General features: G+C 45.6%; 1 protein-coding gene across 1 annotated transcript in view; it reads right to left on the bottom strand.

Annotated features, from left to right (window-relative positions):
- The window catches only part of LOC123717093 (cingulin), an 86,667-nt gene that overhangs the window by 33,929 nt on the left and 29,900 nt on the right, over positions 1-22,838 (bottom strand). Inside the window, exon 2 of the mRNA XM_045672898.1 lies at positions 9,777-10,319. Coding sequence (XP_045528854.1) covers positions 9,777-10,319 — 543 coding nt within the window. The remainder of the gene's footprint in view (positions 1-9,776; positions 10,320-22,838) is intronic.

The raw sequence follows: 22,838 nt of genomic DNA, 5'->3' as shown, positions 1-22,838 counted from the left end.
AGCTAAGCCCCGCAACCAAGACCAGTATATGGATATATATCCATATACTGGGGTGACGTTAAAAAAAACCCCTATCTCCTACCGTTCCCGAGTTATTCCCTGTTTTTTATACTGAGTCTTCCCGTCGCCTTTTCTCCGGAACCGCTGAGTGGATTTTAGTTTCTAAAGCGTTGTTCGGTAGAACTCGACGAGAGCTTCTTTTTAGTGTGTCGCACGTTGATGATTTAGCTCGGGAACACCGACCACGTGCCACGTGGTTTTTAGGTTATTCCCCTTTTTCTTTTTTGTTCCTGGTCGGAAAATTCACCTCGACCCCTTGTTAAACGCAACTTTTTGAGCTCTATCTATTGGTGATTTTTATTGTTGGGGTCACCGCTTTAGTTTTAAAGTTATGGTATAAAACACTTAGTTTCTGTTAGGTTATGTTGATTATTTCCCTTTAAAAATTTTCCCCCAAGTCCGATTTTTTCGTGCTATACGTCAATCTTCTAGACTTTTTAAGACACGTCGTTTGACATATAGCACCAGTGGGGGACGGCTCTAATTCACCGTCTGGTGGTCACGCCCCTTTTTTGTTTTTAAGAAATTTTTCCCAAACCTTTAAGCCAAAAAATCCGAGTGAGGCATCGATCGAAGCAGCTTTCAGAGGCGCATCAAACGGTGCACAAAAATTGTCGGGTCACCGATCTGGTTTGCGCGTCGCACTCACTTTTGTCACCAAATTCTTTAAATTTTTAGGTTTTTTGCACTTTTTTGTCACTTTTTTAAATTTTTTGTTACAAAAACTTTACATTATAAGATTCGTCGTCAGAAGACGCACAAAATGATGTGTAACACTGTTTAATTGGAAACAAAAAACCTATTTTTAGGATTTTTAGACCCGGAGCGCTACTAGTTTCTGACCAACTCGGACGGCGGTTCAACTGCGACTCGTTAGGTTAGGTTAGGTTAGGTTAGGTTAGGTTAGGTTAGGTTAGGTTAGGTTAGGTTAGGTTAGGTTAGGTTAGGTTAGGTTAGGTTAGGTTAGGTTAGGTTAGGTTAGGTTAGGTTAGGTTAGGTTAGGTTAGGTTAGGTTAGGTTAGGTTAGGTTAGGTTAGGTTAGGTTAGGTTAGGTTAGGTTAGGTTAGGTTAGGTTAGGTTAGGTTTTTTTTTTTTTTTTTTTTTTTTTTTTTTTTTTTTTTTTTTAATAACACCTAATAGGCCTACCTTCCCCGGCTACTTTATCGCCGGGGGCGTTGTCTAAGCTAAACTTCCCTCTTTTCTGTCATTCATCCTCACAATAATTTACACACAACTCAATTTTTATTAGGATTTAAATACAGATTTTCACAGACTTTGCTTAACCTACTTATATCTAATTTTTTACTCTAATGTTTTGCAGTCCTTTCTATGGCGAGACGTGGCCCGCGAGGCGGGCGGATTTCACTTGTCCGTGAGTATTCTCATAATACCCATTAGCAAGTGGGCGCCGGCCGCCTCGCGGTCCCCGCCCTGGCTTTACTTTTATTGAACCTGACTGTTCGTCTAGTAATTTTTTGGCAAAAAGCCTCCAGGTGCGTCCTGTGACAAGCTAGCATGTCGGGCAGTCCCTGGAGACTAAGCGACATGCCAGTCATTTGTTCCAGGTCGCACCTGGAGGAGGCAAAAATCGGGCACTCCGTTAGTAAGTGAGGGATGGATTGTTCCACCCCACTGTCGCATTCGCATTCTGGCGATTCTTTCAGTTTGAAACGACACAGGTACCCTGCAAAGGGCCCATGGCCTGTGAGTACCTGTGTCATCTCAGGACTGAATCTTCTTTCTCTTATATTTTTGTGTGCCTCAGTGATGTTGCTGAAGAACAGTTTCGTTGTTCCTCCATTTACTCCCTCTCTGTACCGCCGGTCCCACTCTTCTAGCGTCTTCCTTCTCACTTCCTTCTTGATGTGCGATAGGGGGTACTCCACGTGGACTGCTTTGACCTTTGAGGTATCCGCCGCGGCCCTCGCGAGTTCGTCCGCCCTCTCATTCCCCTCTGTGCCGACGTGCGCCTTCACCCAGTGGAGTTTTATATTTTGGCCGTTTCTTCGGCTCTCCACTAGGTGTCGGCGGATCTCGACGACTCGGGGATTTCGAGAGCGTCCGCCCGCGATGGCCTCGAGCGAGGACCTCGAGTCGCTGCAGATGTTCACGTTAGTACCCCCCATCGCCGCCTCCCCTATTGCACCAACGAGAGCTGCCAGCTCTGCTTGATAGACGGTGCAGTAGGGGGCCATCTTTATCTTTTTCCATTTAATCTCTTTGCCATTTTCCCATTTTGACCAGGCGGCTCCCACTCCTCGCTCCGTCTTGCTTCCGTCCGTATATATAGATATGGTTGTGTCGTCGTTTTGTAATTGGCCGGGGTCATTGGTGATGGCGAAGCTTATCTCCGGTTTTTCCGCGGGATGGGGTTCTTCTATTGCAGGTACGGCTCGCTCAATCCGGTCTCCTTCGCGTAAGAACGGAGACGACCCCCTCCTGGCCTCAAACATTGCGGCGGCTTCTTCCACCCTGAGGTCGAGGGGCAGTATCCCCGCCAATAGCGTCGCGGAATTTAGCGATGCCGTCCTATATGTCTTTGCAATTTTTTGTGCAAATGCCCTCTGCACCGTCTCCAGCTTTTTCCTTGTGCACAGTTTCTTAACTGTCGGTGCCCAGGCTGCCGACGCGTATGTAATTATCGGCTCTATGACGGCTTGGTATACCTGGTGTACCATGTCTCCCGTCATTCCCCATTCCAGCTTCGCCATTCTTGCTACTTTTTTATGTATATCTGCCGCTTTCCTCGTGACATTTTGCACGTGCTTGTTAAACGTTAGCCCTTCGTCTATAGTCAATCCCAATAGTTTAATTTCCTTCTCTATGACAATATCCTGTCCATTCATTCTAATTTTTGGGGTATCGAACTTCAACCTTCGCGTCAGGACCATTGCTTTGGTTTTTTGTGGCGCGAAGTTGAGCTTATTCTCGATACCCCACTTCCTCACATACTCGAGGGCAACGTTTGCTCGGTTCTCGATGGAGTGCGTGTCCGTTCCGCTGAACATCAGCACCACATCGTCTGCGAAAGCCTGTGCGTATGTCCCATCTTCTTCTAATTCGACCAGTAGTGGGTCGAGCAAGATGTTCCAGAAAGTGGGGCCGCTAATCGAGCCTTGGATGCATCCCTTTTCCGGTTGCCTCACATGCTCTCTGTTTGCGTAGCGGACCACCACTCTCCTGCCTTTGAAGTAGTCTTCCACTACCAGCCTTAGTTGCTTGGGACAGTCTTTCTTCGCCAGTTGGTACTTGATCGCTGGCCACCAAGCGTTGTCGAAAGCCCCCTCGATATCCAGCGACACCATCAACACTATTTCTTTGTTTTTTATGTGGCTCCTCGCTTTGGTCAAGATATCGAAGAGGGCATCTTCCGTGCTTTTTCCCGGCATAAAGCCATACTGCCTCCTGCTCATCCTGGGGAGTAGGCTGTGTCTAATTCTGTTTATCATCACCTTTTCTAGTATCTTCCCCATGACTGGCAGGAGGCCTATTGGACGGTATGACTTGGCGGCCGCGTAGTCCTCCTTTCCTGGCTTCCTCAGTACCACTATCGTGCATTCCTTCCATAGATCAGGGAAGCATCCCACTTCGAGGCATTTGTTGAAGATGGCCAGGGGAACCTCCGGGTTCGCCGTGATAGCTGCGCAGCAGATATCGGCGGTGAGTCCGTCAGCCCCCGGGGCCTTCCTCGGGTTGAAGCTTCGAGCAGTGCCGATGAGCTCCGCCATTGTAATTGGCACTTCATCAGCACTACTTTCCCGCAGGCTGCTTGTCATTTCCTCGACTGCTTTTCTTGTTAATCGATGGATATCATTATCCATCTCATACTTGTCTGGCGGGAAGAATTTCTGGGCCAGCAGCTGCACGGATTGTTCTGAATTCAACGAAATGCCCTTCTCTATCAGCGTGGTGTCCTCCCTGATCCCTTCCGCCTTCCTTATTATTTTATATATCCTGTCCCATAAGCTTTCCCCTTCTCGCTTCGTGCAAAGTTTTTTCCACCCTTCCTTCTGGGCCCTCTCGATCTCCTCTTCATATGTCTTTTTCGCCTCCAGGTAGGCGGTTATTACGCACTCTCTCCTCCTGGGAGCTGCGTATGAGATCCTTTTCTTTTTCCTTGTCATATCTTTCTTAAGGGCCTCTATTTCCTTGTTCCACCAGGGTGGTTCGAAGCGTTTCCTTTTTTGTTTATATTTGGGGATATATTTTTCAGCGGCATTTATAATTGATTTCATGTAGCTCATTACTAAGTTGTTGACCCCGGCTTTTGTGTTCTGTCCTTGAATGGTTTCTGTGCTTATGCCATGTCCCCTTACATTGTTCTTGAATTCCTCCCAGTCTGCTTTTTTCGTATTGTATTTGCGGGTCGTTTTTGGTAGTGTGTGCGTTTGGGGTTTTTGAAGGGCTGTAGTCACAAAAATTGTGTTGTGGTCTGAACTGGTAATCGAAGTATCAACCCACCATCTTGTTACCTTGCTGAGGAGAGCCGTTGTGCATACGGTGATATCAACTGCACTCGTGTATCTACGGCCCCCTCGTACGGTGTCGAAGGTGGGTGTGTTGCCACAATTTAGGATGCTCAGCCCTTCCTCATCAAGGAACCCTCGTAATTCCTTTCCTCGTGCGTCTTCGTTTCGGCTCCCCCACCACTCACTCCATGCGTTCACGTCCCCTCCTATTAGCACCATCTTGGTTTTTAGCTTTTTCGTGACGCTTCCTAGTTGTTCGAGGTATGGTTCGATGGGTTCATCGCCTTCAAAGTACACAGAAATGGTTAGGTTAGGTTAGGTTAGGTTAGGTTAGGTTAGGTTAGGTTAGGTTAGGTTAGGTTAGGTTAGGTTAGGTTAGGTTAGGTTAGGTTAGGTTAGGTTAGGTTAGGTTTTTTTTTTTTTTTTTTTTTTTTTTTTTTTTTTTTTCCTACTCAGCCTACTCCCCGGGCGAAGTTTATCCCCGGGCCGTGGAATGTCTAGCTAGATTAAAACACGTAGTAATTTATTTTTATTTCCAAAAACTATTTTAGTTACATTTTTGTCCCTTATCTATTTTGTACATTGCATACTTATATTCATCAATTATTTATATCTTTACATTTTTACTTTTTTATATAGGTGACGTGTGACAACCGCACGCTGTATCTGGACACGACGCCGAGTGGTGCGGGCATTTCCTTTGATAATCGGTTATTATCCATGGGAAAGCCCCGTCCCCCGGACGTCGCCTTCCGTCACATGTGCTGGCGTGTTACAGTCCCTGTTCCGTCTGCGGACACTTTGTATAATTCTATCACAAAGCTCCTCAAGGTGTGTCCGTAAGTCGTCGCGGGACACGAACTGTGGGAGCTGGTTTTCTACTAATGAGATTCCAGTCTTCTCCCCCACCTCGTGCCTCGCGACCCCAAACATTGGGCAGCTAAGCAGACAGTGCAAGGACGTTTCCGGCGTGGTGTTGTCACACGGACATGACGGGTCTCGCTTTAAATTAAATCTGTTTAGATAACTAGCAAAGGGGCCGTGGCCCGTCATGATGTGCACTAGGTTTCTGTTTGGTCTTCTTTGTCTAACGAATTTGTATGCTAATTTTATGTCCGGTAGAAATACCCTGGTCACCAACCCCTGCTCACTTTCCGCGTACCTTTGCTGCCACTTTTTGATTGTGTCTGCGCGAATGATCCTTTTAATATAGGATGTCGGACATCTTGCATACTCTGGTTTGGCCTTCAGATGGTTTGCTGCGTTTCTGGCTAGGTCGTCCGCTCTTTCATTCCCGGCGAGACCACAGTGAGCTTTTATCCAGTAAAGTTTTACTTTCTTGTTGCTTTCGTTTGCTCTTCTGAGGTTGCGCCTTATCTCCACGATAAGAGGGTGCCATGAATTTCCGCTGACTACCGCCTGTAGCACCGATCTGGAATCCGAGTAGATTGCACAAGTTTTGTCGTTTCCTATTTGCACGTCCTTTGTAGCCACTACCAAAGCAAGCGCCTCCGCTTGGAAGACGGTGCAGTAGGACGATAGCTTTAGTTTTTTCGACTTTATTTCGGCCCCGTTTTTCCAACAGGAAAAAGCGGCGCCGACATCTTTGTCACTCTTGCTGCCGTCCGTGAATATTTGCAGTTGTCCCTCAAAGCTCTTGGCCAGTTCGTCTTCATTTATGATTGATTCGAAGTTTAGTAGTGGCTCTTCGGCGGGGTGTTCCATCTTGCAGTATTCCTCTTTTCTTTCGACCTCTACGTCGTCCGGGAGGCCCTCCCAGTGGCCCCTTTTCGCCATGTATAGGGTGGCTACTTCTATTATCCGGAGGTCCAGTGGGAGGGTTCCGGAAAGCGCCAAAGCTGCATTAAGGGATACAGTTTTGTTTGCCTTGACTATCTTCTGGGTAAAGCCTCTTTGGACTGCGTTAAGTCTTTTGCGAACGCAGATTTTTTCGGCTGCCCTGGCCCATGCTGCTGCTGCGTATGTTATTATGGGCTCCACCACAGCTGTGTATATTGTGGCAACTATATCGGGATGTAGTCCCCAGGTTTGTTTAGCTGCCCTTGCCATCTGTTTATATAAATTGGCTGCCTTGATACAGATGTTTGACACATGTTCGCCGAAAGTGAGTTTCTCGTCTATAGTCAGGCCCAAGATTTTTATTTTGTTTGTAAGCCTGATGGCAACTCCTCCCACTGTCAGCCTTGGTGTGTCATATTTAAGCTTATTTGTAATAATCATTGCCTGGGTCTTGCTTGGTCCAAATTTTAATTTGTTATTTTCGCCCCATTTCCTGGCTAGTTCTAACGCTTTGTTACCCTTTGTCTGGACTTCCTCTCCACTGTCACCCTCCACTATCACCAGCACGTCGTCAGCAAATGCCTGACAATATATATTGTTGTCGGACATTTGCTCCAGTATCGGGTCCAGTATGACGTTCCAGAGCAGGGGTCCGCTTATAGATCCTTGCACGCATCCCTTTGTGGTGAATCGTTCGACTTCTTCCCCAGCGTACCGAAGCTTAACTTTACGATCCTGGAGATAGTCGTCGTACACTTTTCTTAGATTAATGGGACATCTTTTTTCGGCAAGGCGCATGCGTATTTTGGGCCACCAGGCATTGTCGAAGGCGCCCTCTATGTCCAGCGAGATGATGAGTGTTATTTGTTTCCCTTTTAGGTTTTTGTGTACTCGATTCATGAGAGTATAGAGGGCGTCCTCGGTACTTCGCTGTGGGATGAAACCATACTGTCTCTTCGACAGCTTTGGCACAAGGTGCCACTTAAGTCTTTCGACCAGCATCTTTTCGTAGATCTTTCCCATTACAGGGAGGAGGCCAATGGGTCTGTAAGATTTTGGTTCTGTGTATTTGGTTTTACCGGGTTTCCGTAGAATCACCACTGTCGCCTCCTTCCACGGTCTCGGAAAAGATCCAGTCTCCAGGGCTTTGTTTAGTATTGCTCGGAAGATTTCGGGTTGGCTTGTGATGGCTCTTTGGCAAATATCTGCTGTGAGACCGTCCCCGCCCGGTGCCTTTTTAGGGTTGAAGCTGTTTACTGCTCTTTTTAATTCGAAGAGTGTAAACGGTGGGTCATGAATATCATTATTGCTCGACCCGTCGTTAACTCTCTCCGCGTCTGCTCGTAAACGTCTCTGTTCTTCTGTGTCCTCTCTTGGTTCGTCCGGGGGGTAGAATGTCTCGGCGAGAAGCGTGGCAGATTCTTTGGGGTCGTGGTGTTTGTCATTTACAACGAGAGGAATATCCTCTGCTCTTCTTGTTGTTTGGTTTAACACTCTGTAAATCCCCTGCCACATTCCCTCTCTTTCCTGCTTTGTACAGAATTTTCGCCAGCTCTCCGTCCTCGCTTCCATGGCCATTTTTTCATACTCCTCTTTTTCTTTTAGGTATTCTTGTACAACTTTGTCCCTACGAGCTTATGCCGCGCATCTTATGCGTCTTTTCTTCGTTCTGACCATTTTCCTTCTTTTTTCCAGCTCCTCATTCCACCAAGGTAGTGTATTGGAGGATCTCTTCTTTATCTCTGGAACGGCTTCTTTTGTGGCTACGATCGCTGCTTCAGAGTATTTTGCTACCATTTCCTCTAGCTGTTTCTTGTTGCTTATCTTGTTGATTTCTCCTATGTTTATTTTGGCTTCTTCCAGGAGCTCAGTCAGTCGCCGTTCAAAGAGGAACCAGTTTGCTTTTCTAGTATTGTATTTTCTAGTGGTTCTTTCTATTGTCCTTCCTTTCGATCTTTCGAGCATTACCTTGAACGTGGTTGCGTTATGGTCGGAGCTCACCAATCCTTCCTCCACCCTCCAGTCGTCTATTACCGCTAATAGGTCCGTGGTGCATGCGGTGATGTCCACGTGGCTTTTGAACATTTTCCCACCCCTCACAGTGTCGTAAGTTGGTATGTTACTGTTGTTTAGTATTTCAAAGTTCATACTGTGGAGGGTTTCTGCTATGAGGTCGCCTCTGTGGTCGACTATGGGGCTGCACCACCACGGACTTTTTGCATTGACGTCACCGGCCAGAAGTACACTCTTTTTAATCTTGCTGCATATTTTCTGTATCTGGTCTATGTGAGGCTGGACATCTTTGGGTTCTGGCTCAAGATAGAGGGATACCAGGGTGATCTCCCATGCCTCCGTGCGTAGCATCACTACTACCACGTTTGGCGATGTCAATTCCAGAAATTGGATTACCTCAATGTTCTCGTCAAAGACGAAAATCGCAGCCTTTGTCACGGTGGCTCCTGCTTGCTCGTGTTGATATACTCTGACTCCTGACTGTTGCTTAACCCTCCCTTCAGAGCCAGTGTATGGTTCCTGGACGAGAGCAGCAAGTATGCCTCTGTTTTTGGCCTCAATCCTTAATTCGTTTTGGGCCAGTTCCTTTCGTTGGAGGTTTGCCTGGCACATTAAATAGATGTCTTGTTTGCCGTTGGTGCCCTTAGCAGTATGCTACCGTCGCTCTCGCCAGTGCCTCCCATCTCGCTCTCGTAGGACAGTCGGTATCGAAAGCGTTGTGGTCCGCTTTGATATTTGACGTGGTACAGTTAACGCACATGGGGGGGTGTCCTGTTTTGTGTTTTTGACAGTCCATCTTTTTGTGTTCCTCCCCACAGTGTGCGCAGACCTCTTTGGTGTTTTCACAATATTTTCGCGTGTGACCATATCCTAGGCAGTTTGTGCATTGTATTAATGGTGACTGGTCGTGGACCACCACTCTCTGGAGTTCAACATGCACTCTTCCGGCCTCCACCATTCTTTTCCATATCATAGGGGACACTTGTAGTATAACGTTCTGCAGGTGAGGGTTTCTTGCTGTTCTGCGTCTTTTGACGGTTATTCTTTGTTCCTCCTCTTTGATCCCTGAGAACATTTGCTTGTTCTGCGCCCCTATAAGTTGGATTAAATCCTCATCAGTGTGGATTTGCAGAACGCCCCTCAACATAACCAGCGGATCCTTATATTTTAGGGTTTCCACTGTTAGTGTTTTGTCCCTTAGCAATCTCTCGGTGAGCTCTTTTATTTGTTCTTCTTCTCGGCACCCCACTATCACTTTCTGATCTTTGGTTTTCCGGATAGTATCCAACCGAAGTCCAGTAGTTTTCGGGTCTACTGTCGAGCGTATCCTTTCGTAGATCTCCGAATTCGTTTCTTGGCTGTTGGACTTTACTACTAGCTTGTGTGTTTTTGGCTTGTATGTGAGGGGGTGATTTGTGCGGTTCTGGTTGTTACTGGTGGTGAATGGTTGTTGCCTTTGCACTGTGTTGCTGTTTGATGCCACGACGTTAGCATACGTCCGCTCGATTCTTTCCTCGATATTTCGGTCTCTTTCATCAGTTTTCTCAATTTGGGTTTCTAGGAGCATTTTAATTTCTTTTAGCTCTTGTTCTCCCATCTTTTCTTTAATTTCTTCGAGCTTCCTTGCGTTTTCCTCGACGTGACAAAGAATCTTCTGCCCTCTTTGATCTTCTAGGATGGCGTCTGGTTTTCTTTTATTTTGTTTTATATTATCCTGGAGTAGTTTGCTTACATCTTCCAGCTTTTTAGTTTCTTTTTCCAGCCGCTTAAGGTGTTCGTCCATTTGATACATTTTGGCTTGCGGTGTGGTGTCTATGTTGTATGTTTTGTTTTTGTCTTTCTCCTTTTCTAGCACCTCCTCGCTCCCCCTTTCCTTTTCCTTCCTCTTATCCTTTCCTTCCTTTGTTTGCGAATCGGCCTCTTTGACTAGTTCGTAGAGTCTTTTTACTGCCGAGGTAACCGCTGCCTTTATTTCGCCTTTGAGATTTCGGGCGGCGTCAAGCTGAAGGAGAGCGCTCTGCTGCACTGCAGCGGCTTCAGTAAGTCTGTTTTTATATTGCTTTTGCTTTTTCAGCCCTTCTGCGCTCTGAGCTATAGCCGCTTCCAGCTCTCCGATGCTTTTTCTCACCGCTGGTGTTAAGGTAGGAGTTTGTGGCTGTACAGGGGCCAGTCCTTCTCTTTCCTCTCTTTCAATCGCTTGGGGTGTCGGGGTGGTGACCTTTGTTGGAGTACGTATACCGAACATTTTTGTTATGTTTTATTTTACGTGTTTGTAGGCTGTAGTGTGTCAGTGTTATAATACAATTAATATAATATGTTTTGTATATTTACAAAAGCATGTAGTTATAAGTTTGTCGATTTTGATAATATTTATAATTTCAATATATAGGTCTTAAAGCTATGGCCTACTCCCAAAAGGGTTTGCAGACTGTCACGAATGGCACCAGTTATATTAAGGGTCTATCCCCAATAGGGTGATAGCCGAGTCAGTAAATAAAGAAGAATAGTTTTTTAAAACAGTTTTTAAAATACTATATAAAACTTACCCTAAGGTCTACTCCCAAAAGGGGTAGTAGCCGAGTCAGTAAATTGTTTTAAAATTTTCAGTACAGTAATTTCAATTTAATAAATAGTATTTGTCAAAAACAGGATTACAATTCTTTAAAACAATTATTATATACTTAATATTAAGGTCTGTCCCCAAAAGGGTGGCAGCCGTCGGTTTGTCAACTTTTTTAAACTTAAACTAAGGTCTGTCCCCAATAGGGTGGCAGCCGTCAACTTATGCTAGTTTCGTCGGTTTATCACAGATTTAAAAATTTTTTCCGACTCTATGTAGAGCCGTCTCTACCATCCAGGCCAATCGGGCTGCTTGAGCCCTTTTGTTTGATGTATATCTTTTTTAAATCGGATTAGTAGTTTTTGAGCTATAACGCTTTTAAGTTATTCAAGATGGCGTACAAAATGGCCGCCAATCCGAATTTCTGTAATAACTTTGCCAATTCTTATCGGAGGAGGTCGCGGTTTTCACTGTTGTGATGAGCGCCCCTCACCCGACCTGATTGGCGAAAAAACCGGGTTGGTAGAGTCGACTCTACTTTTTTACAATTTTTAGATATTTATTTAGCGGAGCGAAGTCAGGCCTTCCGAGGGTCGAGAGTCCCGTGAAGATCGGGCAACCCGTTCCGAAGATATGCGATTTTTGGTTTTTCAAGATGGCGGACAAAATGGCCGCCGAAATGAAAAATTTATCGTAGTTTCGGTGTCCTTGCTCCGATCTCGACGCGGTTTTCTCCTTCGTATTGCCCTAAGAATTTTCTATTTAGAGCAATTAATACGATTTTATAAAAAAGGGTGGGGATGGGTAATTCTATAAATCTTTTTAATAAAAGTGGGATTTCTTAAAAACTGCTGAAATGTTTGAGCCGACAGTGCCCCGCAGTGAGGTCTTATCCTAATATCTTATACTAATTACAACTATTTTTGAGGACAACTCGAAAACGGCGAGAGGGGGGGGGGGTTGGGGGGTAACTCCCACCAGGGGGGAAGTTTTTTATGTATTTATATATAAATTAATAATAGGAGCAAGGCTTGTATACGTATATACGTATACAAGTCTGCTATCAAAAATCCCGAAAAATGCACCGTTTTTGAGTTACGGGCTGTTAAAGTTTTACCGATTTTGAAAAATTTTGTAAATTTTTGGTATTTTTGCAAATTTTTGATTTTTGAATTTTAAAAACTTTTATAATATAAAGCTAAGCCCCGCAACCAAGACCAGTATATGGATATATATCCATATACTGGGGTGACGTTAAAAAAAACCCCTATCTCCTACCGTTCCCGAGTTATTCCCTGTTTTTTATACTGAGTCTTCCCGTCGCCTTTTCTCCGGAACCGCTGAGTCGATTTTAGTTTCTAAAGCGTTGTTCGGTAGAACTCGACGAGAGCTTCTTTTTAGTGTGTCGCACGTTGATGATTTAGCTCGGGAACACCGACCACGTGCCACGTGGTTTTTAGGTTTTTCCCCTTTTTCTTTTTTGTTCCTGGTCGGAAAATTCACCTCGACCCCTTGTTAAACGCAACTTTTTGAGCTCTATCTATTGGTGATTTTTATTGTTGGGGTCACCGCTTTAGTTTTAAAGTTATGGTATAAAACACTTAGTTTCTGTTAGGTTATGTTGATTATTTCCCTTTAAAAATTTTCCCCCAAGTCCGATTTTTTCGTGCTATACGTCAATCTTCTAGACTTTTTAAGACACGTCGTTTGACATATAGCACCAGTGGGGGACGGCTCTATTTCACCGTCTGGTGGTCACGCCCCTTTTTTGTTTTTAAGAAATTTTTCCCAAACCTTTAAGCCAAAAAATCCGAGTGAGGCATCGATCGAAGCAGCTTTCAGAGGCGCATCAAACGGTGCACAAAAATTGTCGGGTCACCGATCTGGTTTGCGCGTCGCACTCACTTTCGTCACCAAATTCTTTCAATTTTTTGGTTTTTTGCACTTTTTTGTCACTTTTTTAAATTTTTTGTTACAAAAACTTTACACTATAAGATTCGTCGTCAGAAGACGCACAGAATGATGTGTAGCACTGTTTAATTGGAAACAAAAAACCTATTTTTAGGATTTTTAGACCCGGAGCACTACTGGTTTCTGACCAACTCGGACGGCGGTTCAACTGCGACTCGTTGGTTAGGTTAGGTTAGGTTAGGTTAGGTTAGGTTAGGTTAGGTTAGGTTAGGTTAGGTTAGGTTAGGTTAGGTTAGGTTAGGTTAGGTTAGGTTAGGTTAGGTTAGGTTAGGTTAGGTTAGGTTAGGTTAGGTTAGGTTAGGTTAGGTTAGGTTAGGTTAGGTTAGGTTAGGTTAGGTTAGGTTAGGTTAGGTTAGGTTAGGTTAGGTTAGGTTAGGTTAGGTTAGGTTAGGTTAGGTTAGGTTAGGTTAGGTTAGGTTAGGTTAGGTTAGGTTAGGTTAGGTTAGGTTTTTTTTTTTTTTTTTTTTTTTTTTTTTTTTTTTTTTTATTAACACCTAATAGGCCTACCTTCCCCGGCTACTTTATCGCCGGGGGCGTTGACTAAGCTAAACTTCCCTCTTTTCTGTCATTCATCCTCACAATAATTTACACACAACTCAATTTTTATTAGAATTTAAATACAGATTTTCACAGACTTTGCTTAACCTACTTATATCTAATTTTTTACTCTAATGTTTTGCAGTCCTTTCTATGGCGAGACGTGGCCCGCGAGGCGGGCGGATTTCACTTGTCCGTGAGTATTCTCATAATACCCATTAGCAAGTGGGCGCCGGCCGCCTCGCGGTCCCCGCCCTGGCTTTACTTTTATTGAACCTGACTGTTCGTCTAGTAATTTTTTGGCAAAAAGCCTCCAGGTGCGTCCTGTGACAAGCTAGCATGTCGGGCAGTCCCTGGAGACTAAGCGACATGCCAGTCATTTGTTCCAGGTCGCACCTGGAGGAGGCAAAAATCGGGCACTCCGTTAGTAAGTGAGGGATGGATTGTTCCACCCCACTGTCGCATTCGCATTCTGGCGATTCTTTCAGTTTGAAACGACACAGGTACCCTGCAAAGGGCCCATGGCCTGTGAGTACCTGTGTCATCTCAGGACTGAATCTTCTTTCTCTTATATTTTTGTGTGCCTCAGTGATGTTGCTGAAGAACAGTTTCGTTGTTCCTCCATTTACTCCCTCTCTGTACCGCCGGTCCCACTCTTCTAGCGTCTTCCTTCTCACTTCCTTCTTGATGTGCGATAGGGGGTACTCCACGTGGATTGCTTTGACCTTTGAGGTATCCGCCGCGGCCCTCGCGAGTTCGTCCGCCCTCTCATTCCCCTCTGTGCCGACGTGCGCCTTCACCCAGTGGAGTTTTATATTTTGGCCGTTTCTTCGGCTCTCCACTAGGTGTCGGCGGATCTCGACGACTCGGGGATTTCGAGAGCGTCCGCCCGCGATGGCCTCGAGCGAGGACCTCGAGTCGCTGCAGATGTTCACGTTAGTACCCCCCATCGCCGCCTCCCCTATTGCACCAACGAGAGCTGCCAGCTCTGCTTGATAGACGGTGCAGTAGGGGGCCATCTTTATCTTTTTCCATTTAATCTCTTTGCCATTTTCCCATTTTGACCAGGCGGCTCCCACTCCTCGCTCCGTCTTGCTTCCGTCCGTATATATAGATATGGTTGTGTCGTCGTTTTGTAATTGGCCGGGGTCATTGGTGATGGCGAAGCTTATCTCCGGTTTTTCCGCGGGATGGGGTTCTTCTATTGCAGGTACGGCTCGCTCAATCCGGTCTCCTTCGCGTAAAAACGGAGACGACCCCCTCCTGGCCTCAAACATTGCGGCGGCTTCTTCCACCCTGAGGTCGAGGGGCAGTATCCCCGCCAATAGCGTCGCGGAATTTAGCGATGCCGTCCTATATGTCTTTGCAATTTTTTGTGCAAATGCCCTCTGCACCGTCTCCAGCTTTTTCCTTGTGCACAGTTTCTTAACTGTCGGTGCCCAGGCTGCCGACGCGTATGTAATTATCGGCTCTATGACGGCTTGGTATACCTGGTGTACCATGTCTCCCGTCATTCCCCATTCCAGCTTCGCCATTCTTGCTACTTTTTTATGTATATCTGCCGCTTTCCTCGTGACATTTTGCACGTGCTTGTTAAACGTTAGCCCTTCGTCTATAGTCAATCCCAATAGTTTAATTTCCTTCTCTATGACAATATCCTGTCCATTCATTCTAATTTTTGGGGTATCGAACTTCAACCTTCGCGTCAGGACCATTGCTTTGGTTTTTTGTGGCGCGAAGTTGAGCTTATTCTCGATACCCCACTTCCTCACATACTCGAGGGCAACGTTTGCTCGGTTCTCGATGGAGTGCGTGTCCGTTCCGCTGAACATCAGCACCACATCGTCTGCGAAAGCCTGTGCGTATGTCCCATCTTCTTCTAATTCGACCAGTAGTGGGTCGAGCAAGATGTTCCAGAAAGTGGGGCCGCTAATCGAGCCTTGGATGCATCCCTTTTCCGGTTGCCTCACATGCTCTCTGTTTGCGTAGCGGACCACCACTCTCCTGCCTTTGAAGTAGTCTTCCACTACCAGCCTTAGTTGCTTGGGACAGTCTTTCTTCGCCAGTTGGTACTTGATCGCTGGCCACCAAGCGTTGTCGAAAACCCCCTCGATATCCAGCGACACCATCAACACTATTTCTTTGTTTTTTATGTGGCTCCTCGCTTTGGTCAAGATATCGAAGAGGGCATCTTCCGTGCTTTTTCCCGGCATAAAGCCATACTGCCTCCTGCTCATCCTGGGGAGTAGGCTGTGTCTAATTCTGTTTATCATCACCTTTTCTAGTATCTTCCCCATGACTGGCAGGAGGCCTATTGGACGGTATGACTTGGCGGCCGCGTAGTCCTCCTTTCCTGGCTTCCTCAGTACCACTATCGTGCATTCCTTCCATAGATCAGGGAAGCATCCCACTTCGAGGCATTTGTTGAAGATGGCCAGGGGAACCTCCGGGTTCGCCGTGATAGCTGCGCAGCAGATATCGGCGGTGAGTCCGTCAGCCCCCGGGGCCTTCCTCGGGTTGAAGCTTCGAGCAGTGCCGATGAGCTCCGCCATTGTAATTGGCACTTCATCAGCACTACTTTCCCGCAGGCTGCTTGTCATTTCCTCGACTGCTTTTCTTGTTAATCGATGGATATCATTATCCATCTCATAATTGTCTGGCGGGAAGAATTTCTGGGCCAGCAGCTGCACGGATTGTTCTGAATTCAACGAAATGCCCTTCTCTATCAGCGTGGTGTCCTCCCTGATCCCTTCCGCCTTCCTTATTATTTTATATATCCTGTCCCATAAGCTTTCCCCTTCTCGCTTCGTGCAAAGTTTTTTCCACCCTTCCTTCTGGGCCCTCTCGATCTCCTCTTCATATGTCTTTTTCGCCTCCAGGTAGGCGGTTATTACGCACTCTCTCCTCCTGGGAGCTGCGTATGAGATCCTTTTCTTTTTCCTTGTCATATCTTTCTTAAGGGCCTCTATTTCCTTGTTCCACCAGGGTGGTTCGAAGCGTTTCCTTTTTTGTTTATATTTGGGGATATATTTTTCAGCGGCATTTATAATTGATTTCATGTAGCTCATTACTAAGTTGTTGACCCCGGCTTTTGTGTTCTGTCCTTGAATGGTTTCTGTGCTTATGCCATGTCCCCTTACATTGTTCTTGAATTCCTCCCAGTCTGCTTTTTTCGTATTGTATTTGCGGGTCGTTTTTGGTAGTGTGTGCGTTTGGGGTTTTTGAAGGGCTGTAGTCACAAAAATTGTGTTGTGGTCTGAACTGGTAATCGAAGTATCAACCCACCATCTTGTTACCTTGCTGAGGAGAGCCGTTGTGCATACGGTGATATCAACTGCACTCGTGTATCTACGGCCCCCTCGTACGGTGTCGAAGGTGGGTGTGTTGCCACAATTTAGGATGCTCAGCCCTTCCTCATCAAGGAACCCTCGTAATTCCTTTCCTCGTGCGTCTTCGTTTCGGCTCCCCCACCACTCACTCCATGCGTTCACGTCCCCTCCAATTAGCACCATCTTGGTTTTTAGCTTTTTCGTGACGCTTCCTAGTTGTTCGAGGTATGGTTCGATGGGTTCATCGCCTTCAAAGTACACAGAAATTACCCCTATTTCCCACTGGTCCGTTCTCAGGACGGCAGCCACTATGTTTTCCGTGATTAGTGTCTTGTCTTGTATGACTTCGATGTGTTCGTCGAAAACAAGTATCGCCGCCTTCACCGGTTTCTTTTCTGTGGGTACGCACTGCACTACTCTGTACACAGGGCTTTCTGCCATCTGTTTACTGGCCCCTGTGTACGGTTCTTGGAGTAGTGCTATCTTTACGTTTCTACCGCCCGCTTCTTTTACAAACTCCTGGATTGCGATTCTCTTTTTTCTTAGGTTCGCTTGTGCCAGGAGAAAGCCGGTATTTTCATTTGTGCCCTCGGCTTTTTAGCAATACGCGTAACTTTGCCTTGCCGCTTTGTCCCATCCCTGCCGGGTTGGACAGCTCTGGCTGAAGGCTCCGTGCTCCGCGTTTTTGCCTTTTACTGTTTTACAATTAACGCAGCTGGGAGGCTTCCCCTCCTTGTGCATCTGGCAATCAGCCCTCATGTGGGCTCCTCCGCAGTGACTGCACTCCTCTGTCTCATTCTTACAGTGTCGACGGGTGTGTCCATATCCCAGACACATTGTACACTGGACCAGAGGGGATTGGTCCTCTACCCAGACCCTCTGCAGGTCCACGTGTATCCTGCCAGCTGTTGTCAGTGATTGCCATAATTTAGGCGTGACCTGCAGGACCACGTGGCTCTCCAGAGGGTTTCTAGCTTTCTTTCGATATTTTTCCGTGATTTCTAAGTCCCGTTCCTCCAGGTGCGCAGTCACGTTTTTATTCTGGTTTTTTATGGCCCGGGAGATATCCTCTATCGAGTTGCAGGACAGGAGATTTTTCACTCTTACTAAGGGTTTTTTGTTTTGTGTGTCCTTCACTGTCATTTGTTCCCCTAGCTTTTCTTTTAGTTTGTTCCTTTCTTCCTCCGTCCTGCAGCCCATTATCACCTTCCCATCTCTGGCTCTCCTTATGTTTTCCACCTGCCAGCCTTCGTCCTTTGCATTCAGCAGGTGCCGAATGTTTTGCATTGTTTCCTCTGCCGTGTCGGTCGCACTCTTTGGCGCCACAACGACAGAGTGCAGCGTTCGTCTTGGTTTTTGTCGTCCCGGGCCGTCTTTTCCGTGTTGATCCTGACCGAGATTTTCTTTGGTCGCTTCTGCATACGACTTCATTTTGCTTTCCAGTTTGTTTTGCCTTTCTATTTCCTTCTTTTCTTTTTGTTCGAACTCTTTTCTAATCTCGGACAGGATGCTTTCGTTGTTTTTCATTGCCAGATGCTCCATATCTATTCTCAGCTTTTCCAGTTTTCTGTTTTCTGTTTCCATTTTCTCTATCTGTTTTTCTAGCCTGTCGTTTGCTTCTGATTTTTTGTCATTTTTATTTTTTGGTGTTCCTTTATTTGGGTTTCTCATTAGTTCCTCTTCGGCCTCCTTTACTATCTGGTACAGCCGCTTTACTGCTGACTGTACTCCTGTTTTAATATCAGTCTTTATATTCCTGGATTCCGCCAGGTGCGCCATTGCCTTGAGGTAGCAGTTTTTGGCTTCTTTTTCCCTGGTTTGTGCGGGAGTAGGAGACTTTCCCCCTCCACTCGCACCCACCAGGGGAGCCTCTTTTACCACCTTTGGGACTTGGCTGGAGGCCTCCTCCCATTTATCAATGCTGCGCCTAATGCCAGGCGCCGATGTCTGGCTTTTGGGTGGTGTGCGGAGACCCAGCATTTTGCCTATTAGGTGTAGTCGGTTTTTTAAAATTTAATTAAGTTCAATAGCTGTTTAGCCTAAGGTCTACTCCCAATAGGGTAGTAGCCGCGTCGATAATATAATAAAATATTTATATACAATTATTGATTATTCTATAACTTAACCTAAGGTCTATCCCCAATAGGGTGATAGCCGAGTCAATAAATAAATAAGAAGAATAATTTTTTAAAAAAACAGTTTTTTAAATTACTATAAAACTTATCCTAAGGTCTACTCCCAAAAGGGGTAGTAGCCGAGTCAGTAATTTATTTTAAAATTTTCAATCCAGTAATTTCAATTTAATAAATAGCATTAGTCAAAAACAGGATTACAATTCTTTAAAACAATTATTATATACTTAATATTAAGGTCTGTCCCCAAAAGGGTGGCAGCCGTCGGTTTGTCAACTTTTTAAACTTAATCTAAGGTCTGTCCCCAATAGGGTGGCAGCCGTCAACTTATCCTAGTTTCGTCGGTTTATCACAGATTTAGAAAAATTTTCCGACTCTATGTAGAGCCGTCTCTACCACCCAGGCCAATCGGGCTGCTTGAGCCCTTTTGTTTGATGTATATCTTTTGTAAATCGGATTAGTAGTTTTTGAGATATAACGCTTTTAAATTATTCAAGATGGCGTACAAAATGGCCGTCAATCCGAATTTCTGTAATAACTTTGCCAATTTTTATCGGAGGAGGCCGCGGTTTTCACTGTTGTGATGAGCGCCCCTCACCCGACCTGATTGGCGAAAAAACCGGGTTGGTAGAGTCGACTCTACTTTTTTACAATTTTTGGATATTTATTTAGCGGAGCGAAGTCAGGCCTTTCGAGGGTCGAGAGTCCCGTGAAGATCGGGCAACCCGTTCCGGAGATATGCTATTTTAGGTTTTTCAAGATGGCGGACAAAATGGCCGCCAAAAAGAAGAATTTATCGTAGTTTCGGTGTCCTTGCTCCGATCTCGACGCGGTTTTCTTCCTCGTGTTGCCCTAACAATTTTCTATTTAGAGCAATCAATACGGTTTTATAAAAAAGGGTGGGGATGGGTAATTCTATAAAACTTTTTAATAAAAGTGGGATTTCTTAAAATCTGCTGAATTGTTTGAGCCGACAATGCCCCGCAGTGATGTCTTATCCTAATATCTTATGCTACTTACAACTATTTTTGAGGACAACTCGAAAACGGCGAGAGGGGGGGAGGTTGGGGGGTAACTCCCACCAGGGGGGGAGTTTTTTATGTATTTATATAGAATTTAATAATAGGAGCAAGGCTTGTATACGTATATACGTATACAAGTCTGCTGTCAAAAATCCCGAAAAATGCACCGTTTTTGAGTTACGGGCTGTTAAAGTTTTACCGATTTTGAAAAATTTTGTAAATTTTCGGTATTTTTGCAAATTTTTGATTTTTGAATTTTAAAAACTTTTATAATATAAAGCTAAGCCCCGCAACCAAGACCAGTATATGGATATATATCCATATACCGGGGTGACGTTAAAAAACCCCTATCTCCTACCGTTCCCGAGTTATTCCCTGTTTTTTGTCCTGAGTCTTCCCGTCGCCTTTTCTCCGGAACCGCTGAGTCGATTTTTGCTTTTAAAGCGTTGTTCGGTAGAACTCGACGAGAGCTTCTTTTTAGTGTGTCGCACGTTGTTGATTTCCCTCGGGAACACCGACCACGTGCCACGTGGTTTTTAGGTTTTTCCCTTTTTTCTTTTTTGTTCCTGGTCGGAAAATTCCCCTCGACCCCTCGTTAAACGCGGCTTTTTGAGCTCTATCTATTAGTGATTTTTATTGTTGGGGTCGCCGCTTTAGTTTTAAAGTTATGGTATGAAATACTTTGTTTTTGTTAGGTTATGTTGGTTATTTCCCTTTAAAAATTTTTCCCCAAGTCCGATTTTTTCGTGCTATACGTCAATCTTCAAGACTTTTTAAAACACGTCGTTTGACATATAGCACCAGTGGGGGACGGCTCTATTTCACCGTCTGGTGGTCACGCCCCTTTTTTGTTTTTAAGAAATTTTTCCCAAACCTTTAAGCCAAAAAATCCGAGTGAGGCATCGATCGAAGCAGCTTTCAGAGGCGCATCAAACGGTGCACAAAAATTTTCGGGTCACCGATCTGGTTTGCGCGTCGCACTCACTTTTGTCACCAATTTCTTTATATTTTTAGGTTTTTTGCACTTTTTTGTCACTTTTTTAAATTTTTTGTTACACAATCTTTATATATTTAGATTCGTCGTCACAAGACGCACAAAATGATGTATAACACTGTTTAATTAGAAACAAAAAACCTATTTTTAGGATTTTTAGACCCGGAGCACTACTGATTTCTGACCAACTCGGACGGCGGTTCAACTGCGACTCCGGTTTTTTTTTTTTTTTTTTTTTTTTTTTTTTTTTTTTTTTTTTTTTTTTTTTTTATAACACCTAATAGGCCTACCTTCCCCGGCTACTTTATCGCCGGGGGCGTTGTCTAAGCTAAACTTCCCTCTTTTCTGTCATTCATCCTCACAATAATTTACACACAACTCAATTTTTATTAGGATTTAAATACAGATTTTCACAGACTTTGCTTAACCTACTTATATCTAATTTTTTACTCTAATGTTTTGCAGTCCTTTCTATGGCGAGACGTGGCCCGCGAGGCGGGCGGATTTCACTTGTCCGTGAGTATTCTCATAATACCCATTAGCAAGTGGGCGCCGGCCGCCTCGCGGTCCCCGCCCTGGCTTTACTTTTATTGAACCTGACTGTTCGTCTAGTAATTTTTTGGCAAAAAGCCTCCAGGTGCGTCCTGTGACAAGCTAGCATGTCGGGCAGTCCCTGGAGACTAAGCGACATGCCAGTCATTTGTTCCAGGTCGCACCTGGAGGAGGCAAAAATCGGGCACTCCGTTAGTAAGTGAGGGATGGATTGTTCCACCCCACTGTCGCATTCGCATTCTGGCGATTCTTTCAGTTTGAAACGACACAGGTACCCTGCAAAGGGCCCATGGCCTGTGAGTACCTGTGTCATCTCAGGACTGAATCTTCTTTCTCTTATATTTTTGTGTGCCTCAGTGATGTTGCTGAAGAACAGTTTCGTTGTTCCTCCATTTACTCCCTCTCTGTACCGCCGGTCCCACTCTTCTAGCGTCTTCCTTCTCACTTCCTTCTTGATGTGCGATAGGGGGTACTCCACGTGGACTGCTTTGACCTTTGAGGTATCCGCCGCGGCCCTCGCGAGTTCGTCCGCCCTCTCATTCCCCTCTGTGCCGACGTGCGCCTTCACCCAGTGGAGTTTTATATTTTGGCCGTTTCTTCGGCTCTCCACTAGGTGTCGGCGGATCTCGACGACTCGGGGATTTCGAGAGCGTCCGCCCGCGATGGCCTCGAGCGAGGACCTCGAGTCGCTGCAGATGTTCACGTTAGTACCCCCCATCGCCGCCTCCCCTATTGCACCAACGAGAGCTGCCAGCTCTGCTTGATAGACGGTGCAGTAGGGGGCCATCTTTATCTTTTTCCATTTAATCTCTTTGCCATTTTCCCATTTTGACCAGGCGGCTCCCACTCCTCGCTCCGTCTTGCTTCCGTCCGTATATATAGATATGGTTGTGTCGTCGTTTTGTAATTGGCCGGGGTCATTGGTGATGGCGAAGCTTATCTCCGGTTTTTCCGCGGGATGGGGTTCTTCTATTGCAGGTACGGCTCGCTCAATCCGGTCTCCTTCGCGTAAGAACGGAGACGACCCCCTCCTGGCCTCAAACATTGCGGCGGCTTCTTCCACCCTGAGGTCGAGGGGCAGTATCCCCGCCAATAGCGTCGCGGAATTTAGCGATGCCGTCCTATATGTCTTTGCAATTTTTTGTGCAAATGCCCTCTGCACCGTCTCCAGCTTTTTCCTTGTGCACAGTTTCTTAACTGTCGGTGCCCAGGCTGCCGACGCGTATGTAATTATCGGCTCTATGACGGCTTGGTATACCTGGTGTACCATGTCTCCCGTCATTCCCCATTCCAGCTTCGCCATTCTTGCTACTTTTTTATGTATATCTGCCGCTTTCCTCGTGACATTTTGCACGTGCTTGTTAAACGTTAGCCCTTCGTCTATAGTCAATCCCAATAG

The sequence above is a fragment of the Pieris brassicae genome, chromosome 12 (assembly GCF_905147105.1).
Source record: "Pieris brassicae chromosome 12, ilPieBrab1.1, whole genome shotgun sequence".
Classification (NCBI taxonomy): domain Eukaryota; kingdom Metazoa; phylum Arthropoda; class Insecta; order Lepidoptera; family Pieridae; genus Pieris; species Pieris brassicae.
This window is presented reverse-complemented; position numbering and strand designations above follow the sequence as displayed.